Source organism: Ylistrum balloti, unplaced genomic scaffold (assembly GCF_031769215.1).
Source record: "Ylistrum balloti isolate Yb309-2 unplaced genomic scaffold, AGI_CSIRO_Ybal_v1 Utg370054, whole genome shotgun sequence".
In the NCBI taxonomy this organism is placed as follows: Eukaryota; Metazoa; Mollusca; class Bivalvia; order Pectinida; family Pectinidae; genus Ylistrum; species Ylistrum balloti.
Window position 1 is genome coordinate 616,008 of NW_026782105.1, and position 26,300 is coordinate 642,307.

Here is a 26,300-nt window from a genome sequence, read left to right on the forward strand (position 1 = left end):
AGATTGTTTAGCTGGGAGTAGCTACTACTAATCAAGGTATGAGGACGGAATCAAAGGCTTCACCACAGGTGCAACCACTCCACTAAAGGCTTCATCACAGGGGCAACCACTCCACTAAAGGCTTCACCACAGGGGCAACCACTCCACTAAAGTCTTCACTACAGGGTCAACCACTCCACTTAAGGCTTCATCACAGGGGCAACCACTCCACTAAAGGCTTCACCACAGGGGCAACCACTCCACTAAAGTCTTCACCACAGGGTCAACCACTCCACTAAAGGCTTCATCACAGGGGCAACCACTCCACTAAAGGCTTCACCACAGGGGCAACCACTCAACTAAAGGCTGAAATTGAGGCAGTGTCAAAGACAACATTTACAAGAAACTATTTGTTTAGAAAGAAGAGAGTGTCAGGTGCAAAAAGTCACTTTTTACAGAAGAGGGGACTACCTACCTAGATGAAGGATCACCTGTATGCAAAAGGAAGGATCGCCTGTATACAGAAGGAAAGAACACTGTCTACAGAAGGAAGGAACACTGTCTACAGAAGGAAGGATAACTGTCTACAGAAGGAACACCATCTACAGAAGGAAGGATCGCAGTCTACAGAAGGAAGGAACACTGTCTACAGAAGGAAAGAATGCTGCCTACAAGCAGAGGAATCACATATTTAGATGAAGGATTCACCTGTTTACAGAAGGAGTGATCACTGTTTACAGATGGTGAGATCACCTGTTTACAGTCTGAGGGGTCACTGTCTACAGACAGCACAATCACCTATTTAAAGACAGAGGGGTCACTGTCTACAGACAGCGCGATTACCTATTTAAAGACAGAGGGATTACTGTCTACAGACAGCGCGATTACCTATTTAAAGACAGAGCGATCACTGTCTACAGACAGCGCGATTACCTATTTAAAGACAGAGGGATCACTGTCTACAGACAGCGCGATTACCTATTTAAAGACAGAGGGATCACTGTCTACAGACCGCGCAATCACCTATTTAAAGACAGAGGGGTCACTGTTTACAGACAGCGCGATCACCTATTTAAAGACAGAGAGGTCACTGTTTACAGACAGCGCGATCACCTATTTAAAGACAGAGAGGTCACTGTTTACAGACCGCGCAATCACCTATTTAAAGACAGAGGGGTCACTGTTTACAGACAAAGAGACAAAAATATGATGGTAGGCTTAAAATGTGACATTGAAAGACAAAGGCAGTTTTGAATTTAAATTATTTTTATTAAGTAGTTTCACAGCTATTTTCCTACACAAATAGTCAGGAATCATTACAATACAGAATTGATTACAATTTCTATATTTCACAACATGCAAAGGAAGTAGACTCGGCACTTGCAGCATACAAAACATTTCCTTGGGTGATGCATCATCACATGACCAATCACATGACCAAGTATTCATAGAAGGTAAACATTCCAAAATTAGCAACTTTCTTATGCACATAGGTATGTACAAAATGTAAATGCACAAAGGTATTTTTATATGTAATGTTTCCATGGCAACCACATCAATATTATATAAACTAAGGTCAGTACTAGAAAATTCACTAAAATTTTATCTACATACATAATTCAACATTGTGTTGCTTCAGGTGTCGAAGCCTGCTGCAATCCAATTTGTCCTTGCAACACCCAGAGCATCATCAGTCCAAGCTCCATCAACAACGGGAGCTTCTAAACTTTCTATGAAAGACACCTTTGATGTTGGCTATTTTCTAGGAACTATCACAAATTTGGCAATTCATGGCATGGGATCACTCAAATGGAGTAAGTCCCTATGCATTTGATTTAGGTCAAAGGTCAAAGCTGACCTGTATATAGCACTGGCCATGCTACATATATAGCACAATGTGTGTAAACATCATTAAGGGAAGGAAAAAAGCAAAACAAAATCATACATAATACTGTTTTAGGCATAAGCCATCATGTAAAACAACCCCCATAAAACTCTGAAAATGCTGAAATCTTGATGTTGGGAAATAGACCCGTACTTCAGTCACACTCTATGTACATCCATGGCAATATAACATTTAGATGTTCTGTTATGTAGTATTACAATGTATAAAATTATATAATATTATATATATGAATATCTGAGGTCCCATTTCATCTGCAAGAATCCATTTTGTTGAATATTTGTGCTGAGTTGTTTCCCTTTGACAGTTAATATCTTTTATTCTATAAAACAAAGAGGAATCTTGTGTTGATAAAAAAAAAAGTTAGTCATGAAAATTGGTTATCTCAAAAACTGGCTTATTATTTTTTTAAATCAGTCTGCGATTGTTAACAGATAACCTTTGCTTTGTAATACATCAGTAATGAACTTATCGGAGACACCGTAACCAATGTATTTTAGAATCATTAGAATTTTCTCAGTGGATGTTGGAGACAGCAGTGAAAAGTACCACACTGTATCAAACACAGCTGGAATGCATAAGTGAGACCCTTTATGTCCTGGAAATACAGCTTCTCTATATCACGTTCTTCACTTATAGGTACATCCATGGAGTGTGGATCACAGCTTGACTAGTTTTGGAAAAATATTTCTACAAAATTCCTGAACAAATAACTTAAACAATCAAGTTCCAGGAATTGACAAAAAAGCTAGAATATGAGATTGCTTCCACCAAGATTAGAAGGAAAAGAGAAAGAAGTAGGAAAAATATCCAGTACTACCTTCACATAATTTGTCATTAATATTTTGGAATAAATGTGGTAAGTATGCATGTCCAGAGTCCAACATGTCACTGTGGAACACCTACACCCACATCGTCCACTATTGGTCAGAACTCTGTTAGCAATGACAAACAGTGGACAATGAAGGCTGTGATATCAGCATTCTTACCAGACGTATCCATCAACAAGTAATAATCAAGTAATAAAGATTCCCCATCTCCCAAACCTTTCAAAAATAATTCATGTTTGACATTTACAAATACCTGGTATGATTTCAATATATCTTCAAGAGAAAATTGCTTAAAAACAGAAATCTTTTTTAGATTGTCGCTTTTTATTTAGTTGAAAGAAGAATTTGAGGCAGAAATAGAGGTGAAGAAATAAGGAAGAGAGAGACTGACCTTGCAACATAAGCTATCTACTCTGCACACTACGGTAAACCTAGCTAAACAATTAGCAATAGCAAACTTAAGGTCAGTCTAACTAATTAGACACTTATGTAAGTGTAGCACAGCTATCAATATTGTACAAACTTTGGGTCCAACATGTCACCGAAAGACAGTCTTCCCCAGTCCTCTATCACCAAGGACGGACAACTGGGGTGCTATTATGTACAATACCAAATAATAACCATCAATACACCTGGCTCTGCTAAAAGTAGACAAATACAAAGACCAGGGACATCCAGTTATTTTGCTAGGCTACCATAACCGAGGTCCATACACAAACAAGTGGCGACCATACCTGTTTGACATAGTAACACATCTACCATTCCTCCATCCAAGACGAAATTCACGACAAAACATTTGCACCGAAAAGCTCTAAAGTGAGCTAGGAAGCGATGGTGGTAGGTGTCTGTTATGTCAAGCAGTTGTTAATACAGTAAAGGCAGGGAAAAGCCCCCAAAAACATGAACAAGCAATAAATATATAATATTGTACAGTTGCATAGGGAATGACAGTATAGACTTGGTCATAAACCCTGCATGCAAAAGTAACAACAATAAATGGCAACAATTAACAATAGAGAAAAAACAACAACAATCAAAATCGGGTGACTTTAGGATTTAAAACAGCCAGAGGTCAAAGATCACCTATCCAGAGCTGACTCTGGGTCCAACATGTCACCCAGAGAGACACAGAGGCCTCGTCCTGAAGGTCAAAGGTCACTGACAAATGATTGTCAGTGACTCAGGCCCTTGAAGACAAGGTCAGAGTTCATGTAAGCTCAAAGACCTGGTGCTTTAACAAACAATGGTAAGTCTATGTGTAAGTTGTGTGCAGTCCATCTTGTTACCATGGCAACTTAGCTGTCGACATTGTAAGCAAGCCCTAAGTCCAACATGTCACTTAGGGAGGCAAATCTGCAAAGGTCAGAAGGCATCAAAGGTCAAATATCACACCAATGAAATAGAAGACCAGGGACAGGTACGGACCAATTGCAGTTGCAAATCTGATGCTTATGGCCAAGAGATAGGTACCAAATTTAGCACAAGACCTAACAACACCAACTTTGATGAGTTTTAAGGTTAACAAGAGATATAACCTGCAGCAATGTAAAAGTGTCTGTCTGGTATGGACATACCAATTCAATTTGGACCCAGTAATGTCACTGGGGATATTACAATGTCAGCTGTCCGTATCAGAGATACACTACCAAGTTATCAACCTATTTAAGTGAAACCCAGCAAGATTTGGCAGTAGGGAGTGCCAGGCGCACAGTTAGTGGAGAAGGAGGCCATCATCATGGCCATCACTTGCATTCAAAAAACGTAAAATATGTCAAAATATAATATTTGGAAAATAGAGCTTTGACAAGCCATAATATCTGAGATCAAAATATATATATTCATAATATAGACATGTACAATTGTTATCGAACATTGCTAGAAACATAATGCATATTTAGGGTTTAAGACTAATATCTAACATTACTTGTCCCAAAGCGACTATATGTACAATATATACATATATTTACAAGTTTTATTATTTACAATTGGCATTTTTCACATGTTTAAATAGCTATACAGGTAATTTATGTCATGTACAAGTAATCATACATGTTTAATCTCATATTGGAAGTGGAATAGTACTGAATTTGATATCATTTGTTCTTCTTCTGATGATTTTTTGCACACCTGATGATGTATGGTGGAATAGCTGATGACTTACTTAAGCTATATGATGAATTAATCATAGTTAATGACAAAATTCTTCATTTAAATAAGACTTTTATTTTTGGATCCTGAAAGTTGAAGATCGTGCCTGACAGAACATAATTTCATTACATTTCGCCACTTATTAATTTAATCTAAAGATTCAGAATTTTGGGTGATAGAAATCCTGACGACGAATTTATCTTATTTAACAAAATATCATATAATGCATGTTTGCACACATAATGCAAAAACCATGTCCAGAAATTAGCTGACCAGTAACTGGTTTGGAAATGAAACGTTTCAATAATTTCTCACCACACAAATGGTAGATAGGAGGGAATGATTCAATCTGGTAGGTCTGCATCATCTGATGTCATGTTCAGAATATGGTAGTATGGGATTGATGGTCACAGGTGTCAACCTGGTCCGATGAATCAGCGGGGAAGTCTCCCGACATTCTACATTTACACAAATCTGACTACTGTATGTTACAATCAGGATTAAATCCTTTCAAAAGGCTGAGCATTATCCATACATAATTTATCAACTGTAATGAGCACAATCAATCAAAAATTACAAAGTACTTATGAACACACTAAAAAAAAAAATTTACATTCATGATTTATTTGTGGTTGCCATGGAAACATGAAAGAAGTACAATGTATTTTGCGATTATTAGCACCATATTGTAACATGGAAAGAGAGGAGTCATGTGCAGCACTATCTTATTAATCCTCCCCTCTGACTGGTCAATGTGAAGTCATGTGACTCTTTCTGATGTCACCGCAAGAGAAAACTGTCCTGGGTCCTACAAATGTGTCTGTATAGACCATATCAACATAACAAGTGCCAGTATAACGTAAACAGGCAGCAGATACATAACGGACTACTACTCTCAAAACAAAGGATATCTACTATTTCCTTGTACACTGTATTGTGAAATCTTACACAAGAATACATACAATTGTTTAAGACTTAAATAGGTAACAAACAATGAACTATCTGGGTCACCTGTTAATATTCCATGTACATGTTTTTTAAGTAAGTTAGCTTGACGTTGAGCTACAAGAAGGATACATAAATACATATATGGTAGTTAGCTTTCGTTAATCTTATCATCGTGTGTAGTATAAATGTCCCTGTGCAAATATTACATCTCTGAGGTCAGGAGATTAAACAAACTTTAATCAAGGGAGGTAACTTCATAAATTAGCATTCTGCAATACTCAACAGTAATCTCTGACCTCACAGACAATGTGTTACCTTCAGTGACCTCCTATAGTTTTTCCTACAACTCCTTAGCTAAATGACTCTTTAACAGAATTTTTTTATCATTCCTGGAACATTCTAAGGAACATCGTGGTCAACTGCATGAAGCATAAAAAATAAGGTTTTCAAAAAAAAAAGAGAATACCGACTGTTATAAAATATGGATGTACCAAAAGTTCCTAAATAAATATCCAAAAGTGGGAAAAAAACCAAAACCCATCAAATCAAAATGTGCATCAGACAAAAACCACTCTGTAACGACAGAGAAGCCTAGAATTTTCTAGCATGTTTTCTATCCCCTTAAGTGTTGAACAGTTAGCCTACTGGACACATTTACAATTACAGACTTGAGACAAAGAATGGGATTAAGGTACATGAAGAAATGTACCTATTTATCATATGGATATACATGTACTTTTGGAAAATTACACAAATTTTCCTCTACCCTGTGTACATTAACACATAATTCATGAACAAACACTCTAACAAAGTCACTTTTAGGTTCATGTTATAACTTTACTTCTAATATATTTATTTCTTAAAACTTTAAGAAACAAAAAAAAACCTCTATATTCCATTTCAAATTCAAATTTATAGATATCTATTGTTCTTTCAACAAATAATTAGATGCACATTCATGAATTGAGGATCCACTTCCTTAAAAGGATTTTAAAAAACCGATGCTTGATGTCTGAAACAATGAGGAAAAAAAAAAAAAAAGTCCCCCCTCTTTTTATTTCTTACAAACTAAACATAAAGAGTCTATATCTGAAATAATTAAAAACAACTTTTAATTTTATCTCATTCAAAAATATGAAAAAATTAAACCAGTATGGCCACAAATGATAACATCTTAATTTATATTGAGTTTTAACATATCTCGTATACAAAACAGTATTTACGTACCTTCGCAAGGAACTGAATGACGAGAATAAAATGTATTTTGATCAATTTCAGACTGTTTTAATTTCTGTTATTGAACATGTACATTAAATTGACATTAACAGTTTAAACCTCCTTTCTAGAACTCTTTCTTTAACAGTTATTTATATGACCCAAATTAACACAAGGGACCTTTATGGGGTAGTGTTATGTCTATTTGAAAGATACAGTAGCAAAAGGTGATGTCTAAACACACTTTATCTCTGTCAAGCAATGATAAAAGTAAATATAAATTCTATTTATAGTTTCAATATTAATTTACATATATAGTTCCTATACAGATATATTATAGTTCATTTATTATAAAGCTATATACAAATTTATGCTAAGCTTAATATATTAGGTACTTTATATGAGCACCTACAGACTTAACTTACTACTGACGAGAGCTAAAGTGTGGCTAAACTTCACCTCTGTCACTGTTACTTTACACCTGATAGAAAGAGACCAAAGAAGGTAGAAAGTGACCCAGAAAATTAAAACCTATCAAATAAGCTGAAATTAAGAGTCAGTTTGAAAGATGACAGATGATATGACATTTTTGCTAAAAAAAATTGTGGGTAAGAACATATTGTATTTTAAGTCAACATCTGTGTCGTTCAAAGATGACTTCTGTCATCCTACTAGGACAAGCATGTACATTCACTATAGACATAATTCCTCATATGTCTAAATGCTTGGCACGTAATGTATAATCATCACCTCGACAATCTTGCATGTTTTGATGTCCACTTTGTCACTGATGTTGCTAAATGCACCGCAAGGAAGCATATCCCGAAAGACGTACGGTGCACATGTCAAACTAACGCAAATAGCATGTGATAAAACTGGGTTGCAGGACCTGTGTTTATCCTGTGTCGGAATATGTTAAGGCAGGAGCTAGGGTTATGTCCTCGGGACTGTTAATATTACATCCACACATACCGCGATCCAAGTGTTCGTCCATGCAACTATCTCTGCTATGGAGATAAAGTGCCTCCACTATGTGCCGAGGACCACCCAAATCAACGTCCACACACATGCATACACTCCTTGTAATTCCAAATGTCACTGCATCCCCTAAGAACATTGCACCTTCCGTTAAATTCGCTGTAGTCTCCCAACTGGTTGGCCAAATGCTGACCATACCAGCCACCTGAAAGACTACTTTGACAGTTTGCTTATCACTCGGATTAACGCACCATTCTCCTCTTTTAAGCGCTTGTTATCATCTTTAAGTTGATCCATTTTCTGTAAAAATTGAAATTTGTATTAATTCTGAGGGAACAAGATAATACATACATACATTCATTCTGAATTATTCAGAAGGTTGTTAATAATGTGCATCAATGAATGAAAGATATTGGTGCTGCTGTTTATTGTTTCGTCTCTAACTATAGACATGAGAAGTGATAGATTACAATTATGGTAGTATTTCAACTAAATGTAGTAGAGTTATCTCCCTTGATTTACACACATTGAACTTTGTTGGTATATACTTAGATTAAAAAAAAAAAAAAAAAAAGATTATACAAAAGTATCATACAAACAATGAACTGATAACAAAGGTCAAAAACATTATCTACTTCAATCAAATATATTACTGACAAGCAATACTGCATCAATCTATCAAAATCAACATATCATGAATATATTGTTGAACTAAATCTACACATGAGCATATGTGCTGGTTAATATAATATCTATCCACAAAAAATTGGAAATCCACGTTGCCTATACAATAAAAAAACTTCATCAAATTAGTAAAACATTGAAAACAATCATAATGATACTTTCCAACTATCAAATTATCATGTATCTGTTTCATTAATGGAAAAAAACACTAATCCAGCTAAGTCATGCATGTCCATATATAATGCCAGTACTTTTGGATGAATATAAAATGTAGTGTTTTTTCTGACCCAATCACCGATTCCTGTTACTTATATATGTTACATCTTGATGACATTACTCCTTACAGCTACTAAGATGTACTAAGATGTACTAATTCTAATTCTGTGTGTCTTCTGTACTACAGCATTAATATCATACAGTGTAATTAATTCAAAAACACCACAAAATCCTTCATGCATTCCCATTTATACCATTCTGTGAAGAAGCTAAATTTAACTTAACTCAATAACAAAAGAAAAAAAAGAAAAAAAAAAGGTACAATCAAAAACGAGACAAATATACCCAACACAACACATGACCCTACTCCAATTCTGTCACTGCCAGACGTGTGATGTTCACTACGGCAAGCCCGTTCTATCACAAGTGTGCAGTTCTGAGTGGTAAATAACATTCTGCTGCACCTTCATACATAGTGAATCTAACATTGAATGTTTTGTGACATCTAATACTCCTAAAACATCCCATCTACAAACCATTCTGACTAAAAATGATCAGATATAGCCCTAACAGCTGCATGTAACACCAAGAAGAAAGGGATACAATAGTGTGTATTCCTATTCATGACAGAGGACAAGAAATGTAGGACACTGAGTGTGCAATACTTTTAAATGAAGAAGACTGACAGACTAGTTTAACTTTCTTTCAAGAGAGAGAGAGAGAGAGAGAGAGAGAGGGAGAGGAGAGGGAGGGAGGGAGGGAGGGGGGGGGAGGGAGAGAGAGAGAGAGAGAGAGAGAGAGAGAGAGAGAGAGAGAGAGAGAGAGAGACTGCAACACCAAAACTCTGACAGATGACAGAAAAAAAAAATCAGTAAATATTACTATTTTGTCAAATTATTAAAAAAAAAAATATGAAAATATGGATTCCTTCAACCCTGATAACTATTTCTAATACTTTAAATGATATTGGAAGTTAATAATACATTATGAATCCAAACAAAAACATAAGATGTATATAGCATAATACACCAGTGATGGGGAAGCCAAGCTACAAACTAATACAAATGTTTACAACAAATATTGTTTATCATATCAACACAAACCTTAGGGCCAGCCAACCAATGGGTCATGATTTAAGCTTTGCTGGCATTTGCAAAAATGGTTTGTCAAAACCATACATTATAAGGAATATCTATTGATATCAACTGGACCTGACAAACACTTAAAAAACAGAAACAGAAAATAAAAAGTGCATGATATAACAAATAATAACTTCAACATACGACATGACAGTCACAGAACAAGTGCATCACAAAGCCATGGCAACAGAGTTCAAAGCTCAATCGACATAACAGCTTATTATGTTTGGAGTCAAGTGTTCACTTTCAGGTCTGATATCCTGCCATACAAAAGCAATGATTGCAAAACAACAATAGGGAACCAAAATATGGCACTGGGGAAAACAATGAGTTATACATAATTTTAAAACATTCAGGTGTGAGATAATGATCTCCCTTTATCATAATATCACTATACTGGACAGTCTCCTACAACTCTCCTGTTATGTTCAATATTCAATCCCGAGAGAAAATTTTGAGTCACATATTTGGTTTTATTTAGGGGTCTCATCAGATTCATCAACATTTTGGAATCTGATATACCTCTCAGAAATTAAATTTATAAACATTTTTAAACTGCTGCTAAAAAGTCAAGTGTAAAGACCCCAACAAAATTCACTGAGAAAGTGGGTTCTTATTTTTCACTTATGATTTCAATACCATACCACAATGATGATATTATTTACTGTACAAATCATCACAGTAAAGCTGGACAAAACCATATCTATTGCATCACAAAATATAAATCTGAATGTGCCAAATCCACCCTGATCTGTTACAATTAATTTGGCAGTGATAGTATTGGGTTGGTTACAAAAACAGATGACCAAGTTGTCACCTTAAAAAGGGTAACTTCCAGTCTAAAAGCGAAACGTTCACCAAAATCAAGAATAAAACAACAAACAATACCAGATACAATATCCTGCCCTAAAAGTTACAAATTGATAAGAATATTAACTAACACAGGACAAAATAACATACCTTGGTACACATAATTTGGAAATTCTTTGATGTAAATGAGGCTCAACATAGGACTTTACCAAAGAAATAGAAATAAATGCAAATTCTAAATGAAACCTTTCAAAATATTGATGTCTTACATTTGCATGTGAACTCTAACGTTGATGTCATACAGAGTAGAAAGACTGATTAAAACTCTATCAATTAATACCATCTCCTTATTTGTAGCAGCGACATATAAACTGAATATTTTACTGCCTAAATGAAACAGCTAGCTACAATTGACATTGCGAGTCAGTACTTATTAGTTTATATATCCAGATGGTAGCCATGCTCCTCAAATGAACCCCAAACTTTCAAAGACTTCCATACCAAGGGCTCCCACAGAAAATTAAATATTCTCCACTGCATCATATCAAGCTAACATTACATGACTAGATAGTGGTAGTTCTGTGCCATCTCTTCCTATCATTAGAGGAATTCAGTATGAAACCTATGATTTCAGTCAATTTTTACATTCCTGAGTTTCAGTAAGTTTACCTAAAGGACTTAGAAAGGTTTACATCACAAACAAATTAGGATACTAATTGATACACTTCTAAAACTACCTTAGTGTTATGATTCGCTACAGAATTGTCCATGTAACTTGTCATTTTTGTAAATACAAATTATACCCTTGCTTATTGACAGTTTAAAATTGTTGCTATTTGCAGAGACTGTGGGAACCCTGCTACTGATCTAGGAACAGTGACTACATTAACGGTGTGTCAGAAGATGTGAGAAGAGGCAAACAACGCATGCATAGTCCAGTTAGAAGGGTGTTCCAAACTGTCTCAATGCAGATTAGGCAAAGGACAATGTTACCTATTTTGAAAGTTTCGATATGACTCGAGTAAGTGCTCTATTTTCTTCTTTTAATTTTGTGTTTTCAGCTCTAATTTTGTCCATATGCTGGAAATCAAGATAATGTTACAAATCAATTGTCTTGCCACAAAAAGTGCAAGGAAATTGCATCAAGGGAGCTAACTCTACTATGAAGTTAAATATGACAGGTGCCTTGAATAATTATGAAAAAATTGAATTACTGTTTGTCAATCGTGTTGTTTTACTTTTTCTTTAAAACCTTTTTTAATAATAAAAAAAAAGTAAACAGCAATATCAAACCATTCAAAGCATCTTTCTTTACTCATGACTGCATGATATTAGTAATCTAAGATGTTACCTGTTAAAATGTAATCTTAAGTTTTGCCACCATCTTTTTTAATCATTTCAATTCATTATGGTACATCTTTTTTTTCTTTTTTTTTGAAATCCTTGGGACTTCAAGAGCAGTTGAAATAAGGATAAACCAGGATAAATTTGATTTTCTCTTCTATTTCCTTTTTTCCAATAAAAAATTGTTATTGCAATAATACAAGACCATAATCTTTAGAACTTGCTGCAGAATACCAAGACTATAGAAAACTTGTTACAATACACTAATATATCAATTGTGTTCCTAAATTCCTCAAATACAATTTTTAACAGATTTGACATGGAGTGCTTGAATATATAAATCTCTCCTTATTGTTTTATGTTTTCAGCTCTAATCATAGCTTTATGCTGGAAGTCAATACAACATACATCAGCTACCTTTATGTAAAATAGTGTGAAGAATCTGTATCAAGGGAGCTAACTCTAATACGAAGTTAAAAGATAGGTGCCATGATTGTTTATTTCATTGTAAAAGTGTATTTCTTTTTGTTATTCACTTGATATTTTTTGCTTTTTTCAAATCAATGATTAAAATGACAATTTGTATTAGAAACTCAGAGCACCTTTCTTTGTAACGATAACGAGATATTAGCAATGAATGTATTTTAATTTGAGTTAGTAGAAAATGAAAAGCGAGCTTTTATTAATAGAGAAACATCTGGCTTACAGTTAAACTATGATTTCAGTTTTTCCAAAACTTAAAATTAATTGGTATGCAGGAATAAGTAAAATATCAACATATGTTGCTATTGTGACTTTAGAAAAACTTGAATAGTCAGTAAGGCTGAACAGATTCATATTTATCTGTATTGATTGACATCAATACGATACCACTACAACTCTTTACCTTCAATTCTTCTTCCATCTCAGAAAGTTTTCGTTCTAATGCCCGTTTTTCCTGCAAATACAAAACATACAAAATTTAAATTGACATAGATTTGCAATTTGAAATTTTAGCCTATTAAATCAAATCTTACAATCAAGTCCTAGTTGCCTTCCCTTCGTAAGCAATTGAATACTTCAAGAAATATATTGTTTCAAACATGAACGTTTTTGGGTTCATTTCAAGTGTTTTATGTTTATTTATAATGAAATTCACATATGAACCATTATGGAAGAAAAATAATTGCAACAAATGACATTAAACTTTGTATATTATTTCAATCTCTTCGTAAGAAGAACTACATAATCTAGCATGACTTACAAAAGCGTTTAATATATTTTTACATAAAAGAATTTAAATTAAACATAATCAATTTCAGCCTCAATTCTTTTATATGTATACTGTAAGATCTTTTATGTCCTATTGTATTGGAAATGCATACTCGTTTATCATTTGAATCAGATGCCTTATTTGCCTCCGTCCGTTTCACTAGACGATCAAGTTCTGCCTTAGCATCTAGTAACTCCTTCTTTGTCCTATCCAGCTCTTTACGTAGTCTGTCTGTCGTATATTTTTCGTCTTCATATAGCTAGTGGAGAAAAATCATTAAAGTATGGTGTAACATGAAACAAATGGCATCCACGTACATCACTACATAGTGCTATATATTATACACTTATAACATCTACTGTATCTATATGGAAATGAGTACATGCCTGGTAATACACACGCTCACAGATATTCCTGTTTAGTAAAATTATCAACTGATTCAAAATTATTAACCTGTAATAAGCTGACCTCGTAAGCTTAATGCAGAATAAGACTGATCTAATTTGCAGTGCATGTCGGTGGTATCAGCATCACAGTTAGATGGAATCAGACTTATCAAACAAGACCATGATTTGATTAAACTTACTACCAGGGTAATTGGTTTTACATTAAAGAAACAATCGATACAGGTTATTTTAACATCAAAATCTCCATATTTGTAACTAAATCATACAAATGACAGATCCTAAACAGAACTTAGAGACAGGTACGTGATTAGACTGATCACACATTCACATCTTCACAACTGCTGACAAAACATACAGCAATTAAACTAAATCAACTACATAGTAAAAGACATGAAATAAAAAATAATCCACAATATATAAATCGCCTTACATACATGTAGATGGTTTTGACAAATGGAGATTTCCTAGAAATATCATGAATGACCTTGGTCCTCTTTGAGAATCTTAATATTATTATAGGCCAACATCTCATCACTAGCTTCTCTACCTCTCTCTATATATTTTCCATATTTAACCGTTTATCCCAGTAGTTCATTTGTTAGAAACCTCAACTTTGAGAATATGAACCTTTAACCTTATAGAATTTTAGGAAATCCCAGAAACAAAAGTAGATGGATAGACAGATGCCTTCATATAAACAATTAAACTCATGTTTTTTGACTGATGTATATATAAATAGTATATATAGATATATGAATATGAATAATATAACTCTAACATATACATAAATAACCCTTAGATATATACAAATAGTACAACCCTTAGATATATACAAATAGTATAACCCTTAGATATGTATAAATAGTATAACCCTTAGATATATATAAATAGTACAACCCTTAGATATATATAAATAGTACAACCCTTAGATATATATAAATAGTACAACCCTTAGATATGTATAAATAGTATAACCCTTAGATATATATAAATAGTACAACCCTTAGATATATATAAATAGTACAACCCTTAGATATATATAAATAGTACAACCCTTAGATATATATAAATAGTATAACCCTTAGATATATATAAATAGTACAACCCTTAGATATATATAAATAGTACAACCCTTAGATATATATAAATAGTACAACCCTTAGATATATATAAATAGTATAACCCTTAGATATATATAAATAGTACAACCCTTAGATATGTATAAATAGTACAACCCTTAGATATGTATAAATAGTATAACCCTTAGATATATATAAATAGTACAACCCTTAGATATGTATAAATAGTATAACCCTTAGATATATATAAATAGTACAACCCTTAGATATATATAAATAGTATAACCCTTAGATATATATAAATAGTATAACCCTTAGATATATATAAATAGTACAACCCTTAGATATGTATAAATAGTACAACCCTTAGATATATATAAATAGTATAACCCTTAGATATATATAAATAGTACAACCCTTAGATATATATAAATAGTATAACCCTTAGATATATATAAATAGTACAACCCTTAGATATATATAAATAGTATAACCCTTAGATATATATAAATAGTATAACCCTTAGATATATATAAATAGTATAACCCTTAGATATCTATAAATAGTATAACCCTTAGATATATATAAATAGTACAACCCTTAGATATGTATAAATAGTATAATCCTTAGATATATATAAACAGTACAACCCTTAGATATATATAAATAGTATAACCCTTAGATATATATAAATAGTACAACCCTTAGATATGTATAAATAGTATAACCCTTAGATATATATAAACAGTACAACCCTTAGATATGTATAAATAGTATAACCCTTAGATATATATAAATAGTATAACCCTTAGATATATATAAATAGTATAACCCTTAGATATATATAAATAGTACAACCCTTAGATATGTATAAATAGTACAACCCTTAAATATACATATATAGTATAACCCTTAGATATATATAAATAGTACAGGCCTTAGATATACATAAATAGTACAAGCCTTAGATATATATTAAAAGTACTGGTACAATCCTTAGTACAACCCTCAAATATGAATTGGATGGATTTTTGTACGTAACTCTATGTGGCTCCTCCACAATACAAACAAGTGGGGAAGGGTATGAAATTGTAAAATCTTCAATGTGTTTTTTTATCGCCTTCTGGTGACAAACCTTTTTATAATTAGAGTCGAGGGAGGGTGTTGACTGATAGTGGTCAGCATAGGAGCTAGGTCGGGACGAATACTTGTCACCAACATCTGATGTTGAACTGTACTGCCCTCTGTGGCGATAAGAACTCTGGAAAAAAAAAGTTACGCCATTTCAATATAACTTTCAACCTGAACATTAGATTATGACTAAAAAGTAAAAAAGAACACATATCTACCAATATAAATTACCATATGTCTATCAATTCTTAAACTGCATTTTTACACATGCATGAGGTGTATCTAACCTGTGCCGTTATTCTACTGTGATCCTCAGAGAAGAACCTGTGCAGTAATCGCCTCTGCTTGGACACTTCCATATCACATCTACTAAGTTTACATAATTATACAATTGCTTTGAGTCCTCCTAGCTCTCTGTAAAATCTACAAACTTCTACACATGCTTCTTAAAATTTCAAACCATGTTTACATTCATAATACATTTTTTGTGTTACTTTCCAGATGATAATCCACTTCTTTTATACACACAGTCACTCAACATCCATATATCAAACGATGTTTAATGAAACTTGGCAAAAGTATGTTCAGATTAAATGCACATTAACTCCGATACCAATAATTTATAAATAAGTTTGATATCACCAAAAGTTATTTATAAAATGTTAAAACATCCAACAATAGAACTACACAACGTCCTCAGAAAAAGTCAATATGACAACACCATTTGACATTGAACAATGGTACCAAAGCATAGGACAGTAGGGTAAAGTAGGTGCCTGGAACACTCCACACTGGGTCAGATACACTCATTATACAGGGATGTCCTTCCCAGGCTAAATGTCTCGCTTTACAAATTTACAACAAATACTAGATTTTTCTTTTGGAAGAGCAAAGTAATATTTGTAAAACGAAAACTACTTCCAACAAAGAGGCCAAGTGTCATTTTACTGTCAAGGTATTTTAAAGTTTTAAAATTTTAAAGGATTTATTCAAATTGAGTTTAAAAGGTTTGACAAAGTGGCTTATTGATGCGTAGTACATGATAGGTAATGGCAGACCTACACCTATACCTTTCATCAGAACACTGTTTACAGTATGCATCACTGCACACAAATGTAAACTAAATCTGCTGGAGCATATAACTTAACTACAGAGTTACTATTGGGTACTGTGTGTGGTTTTTTGGTACTTCAGCTTGGGTGTCATTTATGGTATTTATCGTGAGATTGTGGTAATGGGTACTATTTGGGGTATCTATAGTGAGGCTGTGATACTACAGAGTACCAGTTGTGGTATTCATAGTGAGGCTGTGATACTACAGAGTACCAGTTGTGGTATTCATAGTGAGGCTGCAGTACTACAGAGTACTAGTAGTGGTATTTTTGCTGATGTTGTGGTACTTAAGGTACCATTTGTGGCATTTATGCTGAAGATGTGGTACTACAGGTACCAGTTGTGGTATTTATGCTGAAGATGTGGTACTACAGAGTACCTGTTGTGGTATTTATGCTGAAGATGTGGGACTACAGGTACCAATTGTGGTATTTATGCTGAAGATGTGGTACTACAGAGTACCTGTAGTGGTATTTATGCTGAAGATGTGGTACTTCAGGTACCTGTTATGGTATTTATGCTGAAGATGTGGTACTACAGAGTACCTGTAGTGGTATTTATGCTGAAGATGTGGTACTACAGGTACCAGTTGTGGTATTTATGTTGTTGCTGTGGTACTTAAGGTACCAGTTGTGGTATATACCAAAGGTTGTATATATGCTGAAGATATGGTACTACAGGGTTCCATTAAGAACACAATAGACCACAACAGGCACTGGTTCATCAACAAACAGTTACTACCTTAATGTTACACACTCAGAACTGTGGAATGTACTGCAGACCAAAATAGCATCAGCACTGCAAAAACAGGAGCGAATTCACTTGGAGGCCAAGCATTTTTCCCAAGAGGGATAAAAACATAAGTATGCTGGCAAATGAATTGCTGGAAAGGGTTCAAAGACTTCTAGTTTAAAGTGTGTTATCAATTCAGAGAACTGCTCCACCAATTACAAGTCACAAAGAAAACGCTGTATGATCACTTAAATACTTTTATAATGAAACTGCTTGTAACCAATTGAAATTTCCTTTAACAACCTATCAAGATGCAGTTTACATTGCGAATGTTTAACTTTCAGGATATAATTCCTTCCAATTTATATACTCAGAAGAACTACGCAATATCAATAACTCCATTTATATAACATAGATGCTTTTTAGAGATGACTAACACATCCTAACATCAAACCCTAAAGAAACATCCAATCTTGAATTACTGATTGGTAAAAACAACAATTAACGCATTGAAAGGTAGAGCAGGGACGGGAATATAAGTAAGTGTCCACGCCCAATGCTAACAACATCCTTCAGTCTACTACTCAACAGACATAAACATGGAAGAAGGCTGATGAAGTATGAGTCATTTTCACACTGGAATCTTAGAGAGGGTAAGAGAGTTCTATAAATACAACAATGCTTTCCCACATGCAGCTCCTTTCCACTCTAGGGAGAGGGAGGACAAGGTCACATGTGTAAGAAATAAGCTTCCAGCTCTGTATCTATTTCTGTAAAGCCTCACCCCCAAAGTCGGCTAGTGCAAAAGATGAGTCAAAGTTGAGTTCATCAAAGCATCAAACATTCTACACTAGTAAGCTAATAACACTAGAATATCTGTAATCATGTTGTTTTGAACTCTAGATTTCAAACATTCTACACATCCTTCTGAAGGATGCCAGAAGTGTTCCTGGGTAAACATTTAAAAAGGAGTAAACAATGATGTCCTAATTTTGATGAATTAAAGAGAAAGGGGTCATGAGCACAAAATAAGAATAACTAGTAAATATCACTCTCTCTCCCCTCCCCCATCCCCAACCCTCCTCACAAAATACAATGTAGGTGTTCTTTTGGTTACCATGGTGACTAAGAGCACCTTTTGAAAGAAAGTACCAATGCATTTGCAATCCAATCTTTCATCTTATTTGAACAATACTGTATATATTACCAATCAGCAGCCTCCATTGTGTTTCCATAGCAACAATTTTGGAAACATCTGATGTATCAAATAATAGGCTTTGATATAAAATTGAGCTATGGGCCATTACATAAACACATATGTATAGTGACCTGGTTACTTAGACAAGAGATGTTTTAGACATTTCAATTCTGATCAATCAGAACTCTCCATTATTCCCTTTGGTTACAGTTCTGGAAACACCTGTGTATCAAATTATAAGCTTTGATAAACATTTAATCAAGTTTCATTAAAATCAATCTACAGGGCACATGACTATGGGTAAAGTGGCCTGCTTACACTGGCACCAATAACACTTTATTAATAGTGATGGGATTCAACAACATAATTTTCTTAAAGGGAAGGGGTCCACAACACTATTTTCAATAGTGATAAGTGTCTACAACATACAATTTTTAATAGCTATCTAGTCTACAACACTATTTCTAATATTGATGGGGGTCTACAACACATTTTTTTAATAGTGATGGGATATTTAACACTATATCTGATAGCAATGGAGGTCTACAAACCTATGGAGGAGAACTTTAAATCACCTTCTAACATGGAAGAAGGGGGCAACTCCACTATTTCTAATAGAGGACGGAGTATAACACCATTTCTTGTGGAAGACATCTAGAGTTGACCACCATTTCTTATGACATAGGTGATCTACCGTTTTAGTAATACTGAAAGGAGGTTTTCACACTTTCATGTAAGATGGGGTACACATCAGCTACTTTTCATAAAGGTGTGGGTCAAAATTCTGATATAGTTTGGGCCACAGAGTCCAAAACAATGTGAGAACCTTTTTGGCAGGAATGTTGCTTATAAATGGGGATGAGATTTTCATTTCAGACATAGACATAGCTAGCATATCGTTTTAATGTTGAAACGTGATAGCCTAGTAATATCTCCATGTATCTTTTTATACACCATTAGAATTTTTTCAAATAAACAACATTTAAGTTTGATCAGGTAACATTACCAATGTTTTTTGATGTTTATAAACAATGTTTTCCCCTCAGTTTAGACACAGCTAGGAAACAGCATCTTGTGAAGATTAAGCCCAATGTTTCTATGTGATCAAACAGTGTCTGTGAATTTACCAATTCATATCAGGAGATCCATGAGGGAAAAGTCTGCATTTTAAAAATACAGAAAAAAAAAAATCTTTACGGATGTTTCTTGGTTTAACAAAAGATTTCATTAATGTTTTTTTGAACACATTTGTTAATATATGGAAAAGGCAATATCAGTGTTTATTGATGAAACCATGTAAAAATCATTGAAATTTCAAAGCAGGACCACGCATTGGAAACATAGGCAATGGTCAATTGCAGTCAATCAGCTAAACTATGAGAAGAGGAACTATATGTTGAGAATATCTGGCCAATTTTTGCTCAGATGAAATGACCTAGATAAATTGAGGTGTCTGGTTTGGTGATGGGGGCTGCACATATGGGCAGTGGGATTGTTATTATGGGAGATAGCAACCTCGAGTAGGATGCTGGTGCCCAAAGGTCAACAGAGGTCAACAAAAGGAGATGGCAATCAGGACTCGAAATCAACAACTTCCTGTGTGTATGAAACAATCTGTATACTGACCTACTATAGTACGTTTATAGTACAATGACCTACTATTATGTAGTGTCTACTATGGCTTAATCTTATTTAGTTTGTGTCTCCCTCCCAAAGTGTAAAATGGCCTAACCTTCAATAGGTAGTGTCTACCAGACAGACGTTACAATGGCCTAAACTTATATAGGAAGTGTCTACCAGTCAAATGTAAAATGACCTAATCTTACATAGTGTCTACCATGCAGGCCTTACAATGGCCTAACCTTAGATAGTGTCTACCAGGCAGATTTTACAGTGGCCTAACCTTAGATAGTGTCTTACAAGCAGATTCTACAGTGGCCTAACCTTAGATAGTGTCTACCAGGCAGATTTTACAGTGGCCTAACCTTAGATAGTGTCTACCAGACAGATTTTACAGTTGCCTAACCTTAGATAGTGTCTTACAAGCAGATTTTACAGTGGCCTAACCTTAGATAGTGTCTAACAGGCAGATTGTACAGTGGCCTAACCTTTGATAGTGTCTACCAGGCAGATTTTACAATGGCCTAACCTTAGATAGTGTCTACCAGGCAGATTGTACAGTGGCCTAACCTTAGATAGTGTCTACCAGGCAGATTGTACAGTGGCCTAACCTTTGATAGTGTCTACCAGGCAGATTGTACAGTGGCCTAACCTTAGATAGTGTCTACCAGGCAGATTTTACAGTGGCCTAACCTTAGATAGTGTCTACCAGGCAGATTTTTACAGTGGCCTAACCTTTGATAGTGTCTACCAGGCAGATTTTACAGTGGCCTAACCTTAGATAGTGTCTACCAGGCAGATTTTACAGTGGCCTAACCTTAGATAGTGTCTACCAGGCAGATTTTACAGTGGCCTAACCTTTGATAGTGTCTACCAGGCAGATTTTACAGTGGCCTAACCTTAGATAGTGTCTACCAGGCAGATTTTACAGTGGCCTAACCTTAGATACATAGTGTTTACCAGGTATTATACTGACACATAGATGCCCTTAGATAGTGTGTACCAGGCAGATTTTACAGTGGCCTAACCTTAGATAGTGTCTACACCATATAGTTAAGGGCCTAACCTACATATACCAGACTTAATTTGCATTTTACAGTGGCCTAACCAAATTTCATATTTGTTTGGCAGATTTTACAGTGGCCTAACCTTAGATTCAGTATATAACCAGCAGATTTTACAGTGGCCTAACCTGGCCTAACCTTTGATAGTGTCTACCAGGCAGATTTTACAGTGGCCTAACCTTAGATACATAGTGTTTACCAGGTATTATACTGACACATAGATGCCCTTAGATAGTGTTTACCAGGTATTATACTGACACATAGATGCCCTTTGATAGTGTGTAGTAGGTAGTCTCAAGAACAGCCTATTCAAAGAGTGTCTACACCATATAGTTAAGGTAATATTCCTACATATCAGACTTAATTTGCATTTGGTCAGTTCTGATGTTTGATTGCCCAAATTTCATATTTGTTTGGTCAACTTTATTGTTAACCCACATCAGTATTCACTTATATAACATATCAGCATGTGCTTGGCCTCATCACCTGTTTACCATCACCTGCTTACTAGGCCCCATCTCAGTGTAATCATGGCCCCATTTTGTGTTTACTTGGCTACATCTGGTGTTTGATTAACCCCATCTGGTGCTTACATTGCCCCATCTCGTGTTAACATGACCCCATCATGTACTTGTATTTGGTTGGCTCCATCTCCTCTTTACTTGGTCCCTTCTCAGCAAAAACTTAGCACTATCTCATTTTTATTTGGCCCCATCCTGTGTTTGGTTGGCCCCATCTCCTGTTTACTTTTCTCCATATCAGTGTTTACTAGACCCTGTCTCAGAGTTTACTTGGTCCTATTTCAGTGTTTACGTTGTGCCATCTCAGAGTTTAGTTGTCCCCATCCTGTGACTACTTGGCCCAACCTCCTGTTTACTTCGTCTCAACTCAGTGTTTACTTTGCACCATTTCATATTTACTTGGCCCCAGCCATCTCGGAGTTTACTTATTTGCCTATCTCAATGTTCACTTTACACCATCTCTTATTTTCTTGGCCCTATCTTGTGTTTCGTTGACCCCATCTCCTGTTTTCTTGGCCCTATCTTGTGTTTCGTTGACCCCATCTCCAGTTTTCTTGGCCCTATCTTGTGTTTCATTGACCCCCATCTCCTGTTTTCTTGGCCCTATCTTGTGTTTCGTTGACCCCATCTCCTGTTTTCTTGGCCCTATCTTGTGTTTCATTGACCCCCATCTCCTGTTTTCTTGGCCCTATCTTGTTTTCTTGGCGCTATCTTGTGTTTCATTGACCCCATCTCCTGTTTTCTTGGCCCCCATCTTGTGTTTCGTTGACCCCATCTCCTGTTTTCTTGGCCCTATCTTGTGTTTCATTGACCCCCATCTCCTGTTTTCTTGGCCCTATCTTGTTTTCTTGGCCCTATCTTGTGTTTCATTGACCCCATCTCCTGTTTTCTTGGCCCCCATCTTGTGTTTCATTGACCCCATCTCCTGTTTTCTTGGCCCTATCTTGTGTTTCATTGACCCCATCTCCTGTTTTCTTGGCCCCCATCTTGTTCCATCTTTACACATTTTAGTGTTTACTTAGCCCCATTTGGAACCTCTTGGGACATCATCCGTTTATTATTTGTATTCCTCTACATCCCTTCCTTGAGCTGAACTTAGTCTATCAATTTTTACTTGGCCCACTATCACTATCTACTTCATCTAATATTTATTTGATATACTCCACCTCATTATAAAGAACTTTTAATTTCATCCAAACCATGCTATTCAGAGCAATTATTTTAGATGTCATATTTAAGTACAGGGATTTTTGAAAAAAAAAAAATGCTCAACTTCAATAGAACAAGCCAGCAATCAACTAAACACTTGACACACTTGTCAAACTATATAAATATTCATTACTTACAATTGACCTTTAATAGCAGAATCTAATCCCACCCTATCTATCAATCCTTACTGAATACAAACACAAACAGTTGAGACACTTAAGCACCTGGTTCTATACACCACACCAAGTCCCTAGTTCTCTACAACCTTATCAGGGAACACCTAATGTATTAATTCAATAACATTTGCATCTATTAGAACCTACAGGATTAGCTTGTTGATAAGAAAGCTACAACCTTAACAACATGAACTACAAAGTTCTCAGACAAAATTGCATGAAAAGAACTAGCTTATGGTGATATAGGGAGGAGCGATATATAGGTACATATACTGGGTCAAGTAAATCAGTGGTAACTCACACTTGGTCTAGGTCAGGATGTCAGTGGTAACTCACACTTGGTCTAGGTCAGGATGTCAGTGGTAACTCACACTTTGTCTAAGTCAGGATGTCAGTGGTACCTCACACTTGGTCTAGGTCAGGATGTCAGTGGTAACTCACACTTTGTCTGGGTCAAGATGTCAGCGGTAACTCACAGTTGGTCTAGGTCAGGATGTCAGTGGTAACTCACACTTGGTCTAGGTCAGGATGTCAGTGGTAACTCACACTTGGTCTAAGTCAGGATGTCAGTGGTAACTCACAGTTGGTCTAGGTCAGGATGTCAGTGGTACCTCACACTTGGTCTAGGTCAGGATGTCATTAGTACCTCACAGTTGGTCTGGGTCCAGGATGTCATTAGTACCTCACAGTTGGTCTGGGTCCAGGATGTCATTAGTACCTCACAGTTGGTCTGGGTCCAGGATGTCAGCGGTAACTCACACTTTGTCTGGGTCAAGGATGTCAGTAATAACTCACAGTTGGTCTAGGTCAGGATGTCAGTGGTAACTCACACTTGGTCTAGGTCAGGATGTCACTTGGTCTAGGTCAGGATGTCATTAGTACCTCACACTTGGTCTAGGTCAGGATGTCATTAGTACCTCACAGTTGGTCTGGGTCCAGGATGTCATTAGTACCTCACAGTTGGTCTGGGTCCAGGATGTCATTAGTACCTCACAGTTGGTCTGGGTCCAGGATGTCATTAGTACCTCACAGTTGGTCTAGGTCAGGATGTCAGTGGTACCTCACAGTTGGTCTGGGTCAGGGTGTCATTAGTACCTTACAGTTGGTCTAGGTCAGGATGTCAGTGGTAACTCACACTTTGTCTGGGTCAAGGATGTCAGTAGTAACTCACAGTTGGTCTAGGTCAGGATGTCAGTGGTAACTCACACTTGGTCTAGGTCAGAATGTCAGTGGTAACTCACACTTTGTCTGGGTCAAGATGTCAGCGGTAACTCACACTTTGTCTGGGTCAAGGATGTCAGTAATAACTCACAGTTGGTCTAGGTCAGGATGTCAGTGGTAACTCACACTTGGTCTAGGTCAGGATGTCATTAGTACCTCACACTTGGTCTAGGTCAGGATGTCATTAGTACCTCACAGTTGGTCTGGGTCCAGGATGTCATTAGTACCTCACAGTTGGTCTGGGTCCAGGATGTCATTAGTACCTCACAGTTGGTCTGGGTCCAGGATGTCATTAGTACCTCACAGTTGGTCTAGGTCAGGATGTCAGTGGTACCTCACAGTTGGTCTGGGTCAGGGTGTCATTAGTACCTTACAGTTGGTCTAGGTCAGGATGTCTGTGGTACCTCATTTATTTGGTTAGATCAATTAAATAAATTGAACTACATATACAGCCTGGGTCAAGTTGGTCAGTAGAACCTAATATGTATTCTCAAGTCTGGATCAGGTATATTAACATTTCCACTTAGGTCATGTTTAATTTTTGACTTATGTTATTTTAGTCCAGATGTTCTAAACATGTCATATTAATGTACATAGAATTTCCTGCCTCTGAATGAACAATCCTTTGTCTAGCTTAGTAGATAAGTTTCTAGCTAAGTGGATGTTCTTCAAGGTCTGGTTTGTTTAGATTTTGGTTTCTTACCAACTAACAGGTATACCAAGTAGGTACAAGGCAGTAACTACAAGTTCAGTTGATAACTCTCGGGTAGAGTTTCTTTTATCTGTAGTAAACCTCATTTCCACAATATCATATAACACTATAGAAATAGGGCTGATTTTCTTACCCTCAGGAGTATCAACATGTGTATTGATCCAATAAGATTTATAATTTCTTTCCATCTTTGTAAATATCAAATTACTTCATTGATCTCCTACTTACTCTACACAAAAAGAAATCTAATCCAATAATGCTCTTATAATCATCCTGACTAGTGCTTTATTTCTGATTTTTTTTACTTTAGCGAGTATATTTTCTTTGTATACTGTATAAAGTTCTCAGGACTGACTATCAAATTTGTTACCACCAAGGGGATACACATCATAAAGGAAGGATATGAATTTGATACAGGAGAATGTGAATTCTGATAGTATCAATGCTTTATCTATCTCCTTCACAGCATTCACATCAAATAAAAACAAAAACAAGGTATGGGATTCCTTAAAAATTTCCACAATTTGTTTTCCCTCATTCCAATTTTTGTACGTATTTCACATGACATTTCGGTAAAGTTGTTTTTTCTTCCACATTAGTTGTCTGCTTTTGTTTTTAATGCACATGCGAGTCTATCACAGATTAATATGAGCAGTCCATACAAAACCTCG

The 26,300-nt window shown here is 35.5% G+C and overlaps 1 protein-coding gene across 5 annotated transcripts in view; it reads right to left on the reverse strand.

Annotated features, from left to right (window-relative positions):
- Positions 1–1,227: 1,227 nt before the first annotated feature.
- Positions 1,228–26,300, reverse strand: part of LOC132549337 (protein phosphatase 1 regulatory subunit 12B-like) — a 92,993-nt gene continuing 67,920 nt past the window's right edge. For 4 of the 5 annotated variants that reach the window (XM_060213268.1, XM_060213267.1, XM_060213266.1 and 1 more), the window contains 5 exons: positions 16,068–16,193; positions 13,559–13,705; positions 13,081–13,131; positions 11,844–11,930; positions 8,217–8,301 (listed from right to left, as the gene is read on the reverse strand). In XM_060213268.1, coding sequence (XP_060069251.1) covers positions 11,844–11,930; positions 13,081–13,131; positions 13,559–13,705; positions 16,068–16,193 — 411 coding nt within the window. In that variant the 3' untranslated portion in view covers positions 8,217–8,301. Of the gene's footprint in view, positions 8,302–11,843; positions 11,931–13,080; positions 13,132–13,558; positions 13,706–16,067; positions 16,194–26,300 lie in introns of all 5 variants that reach the window. The other variant, XM_060213264.1, reaches the window with a different exon arrangement.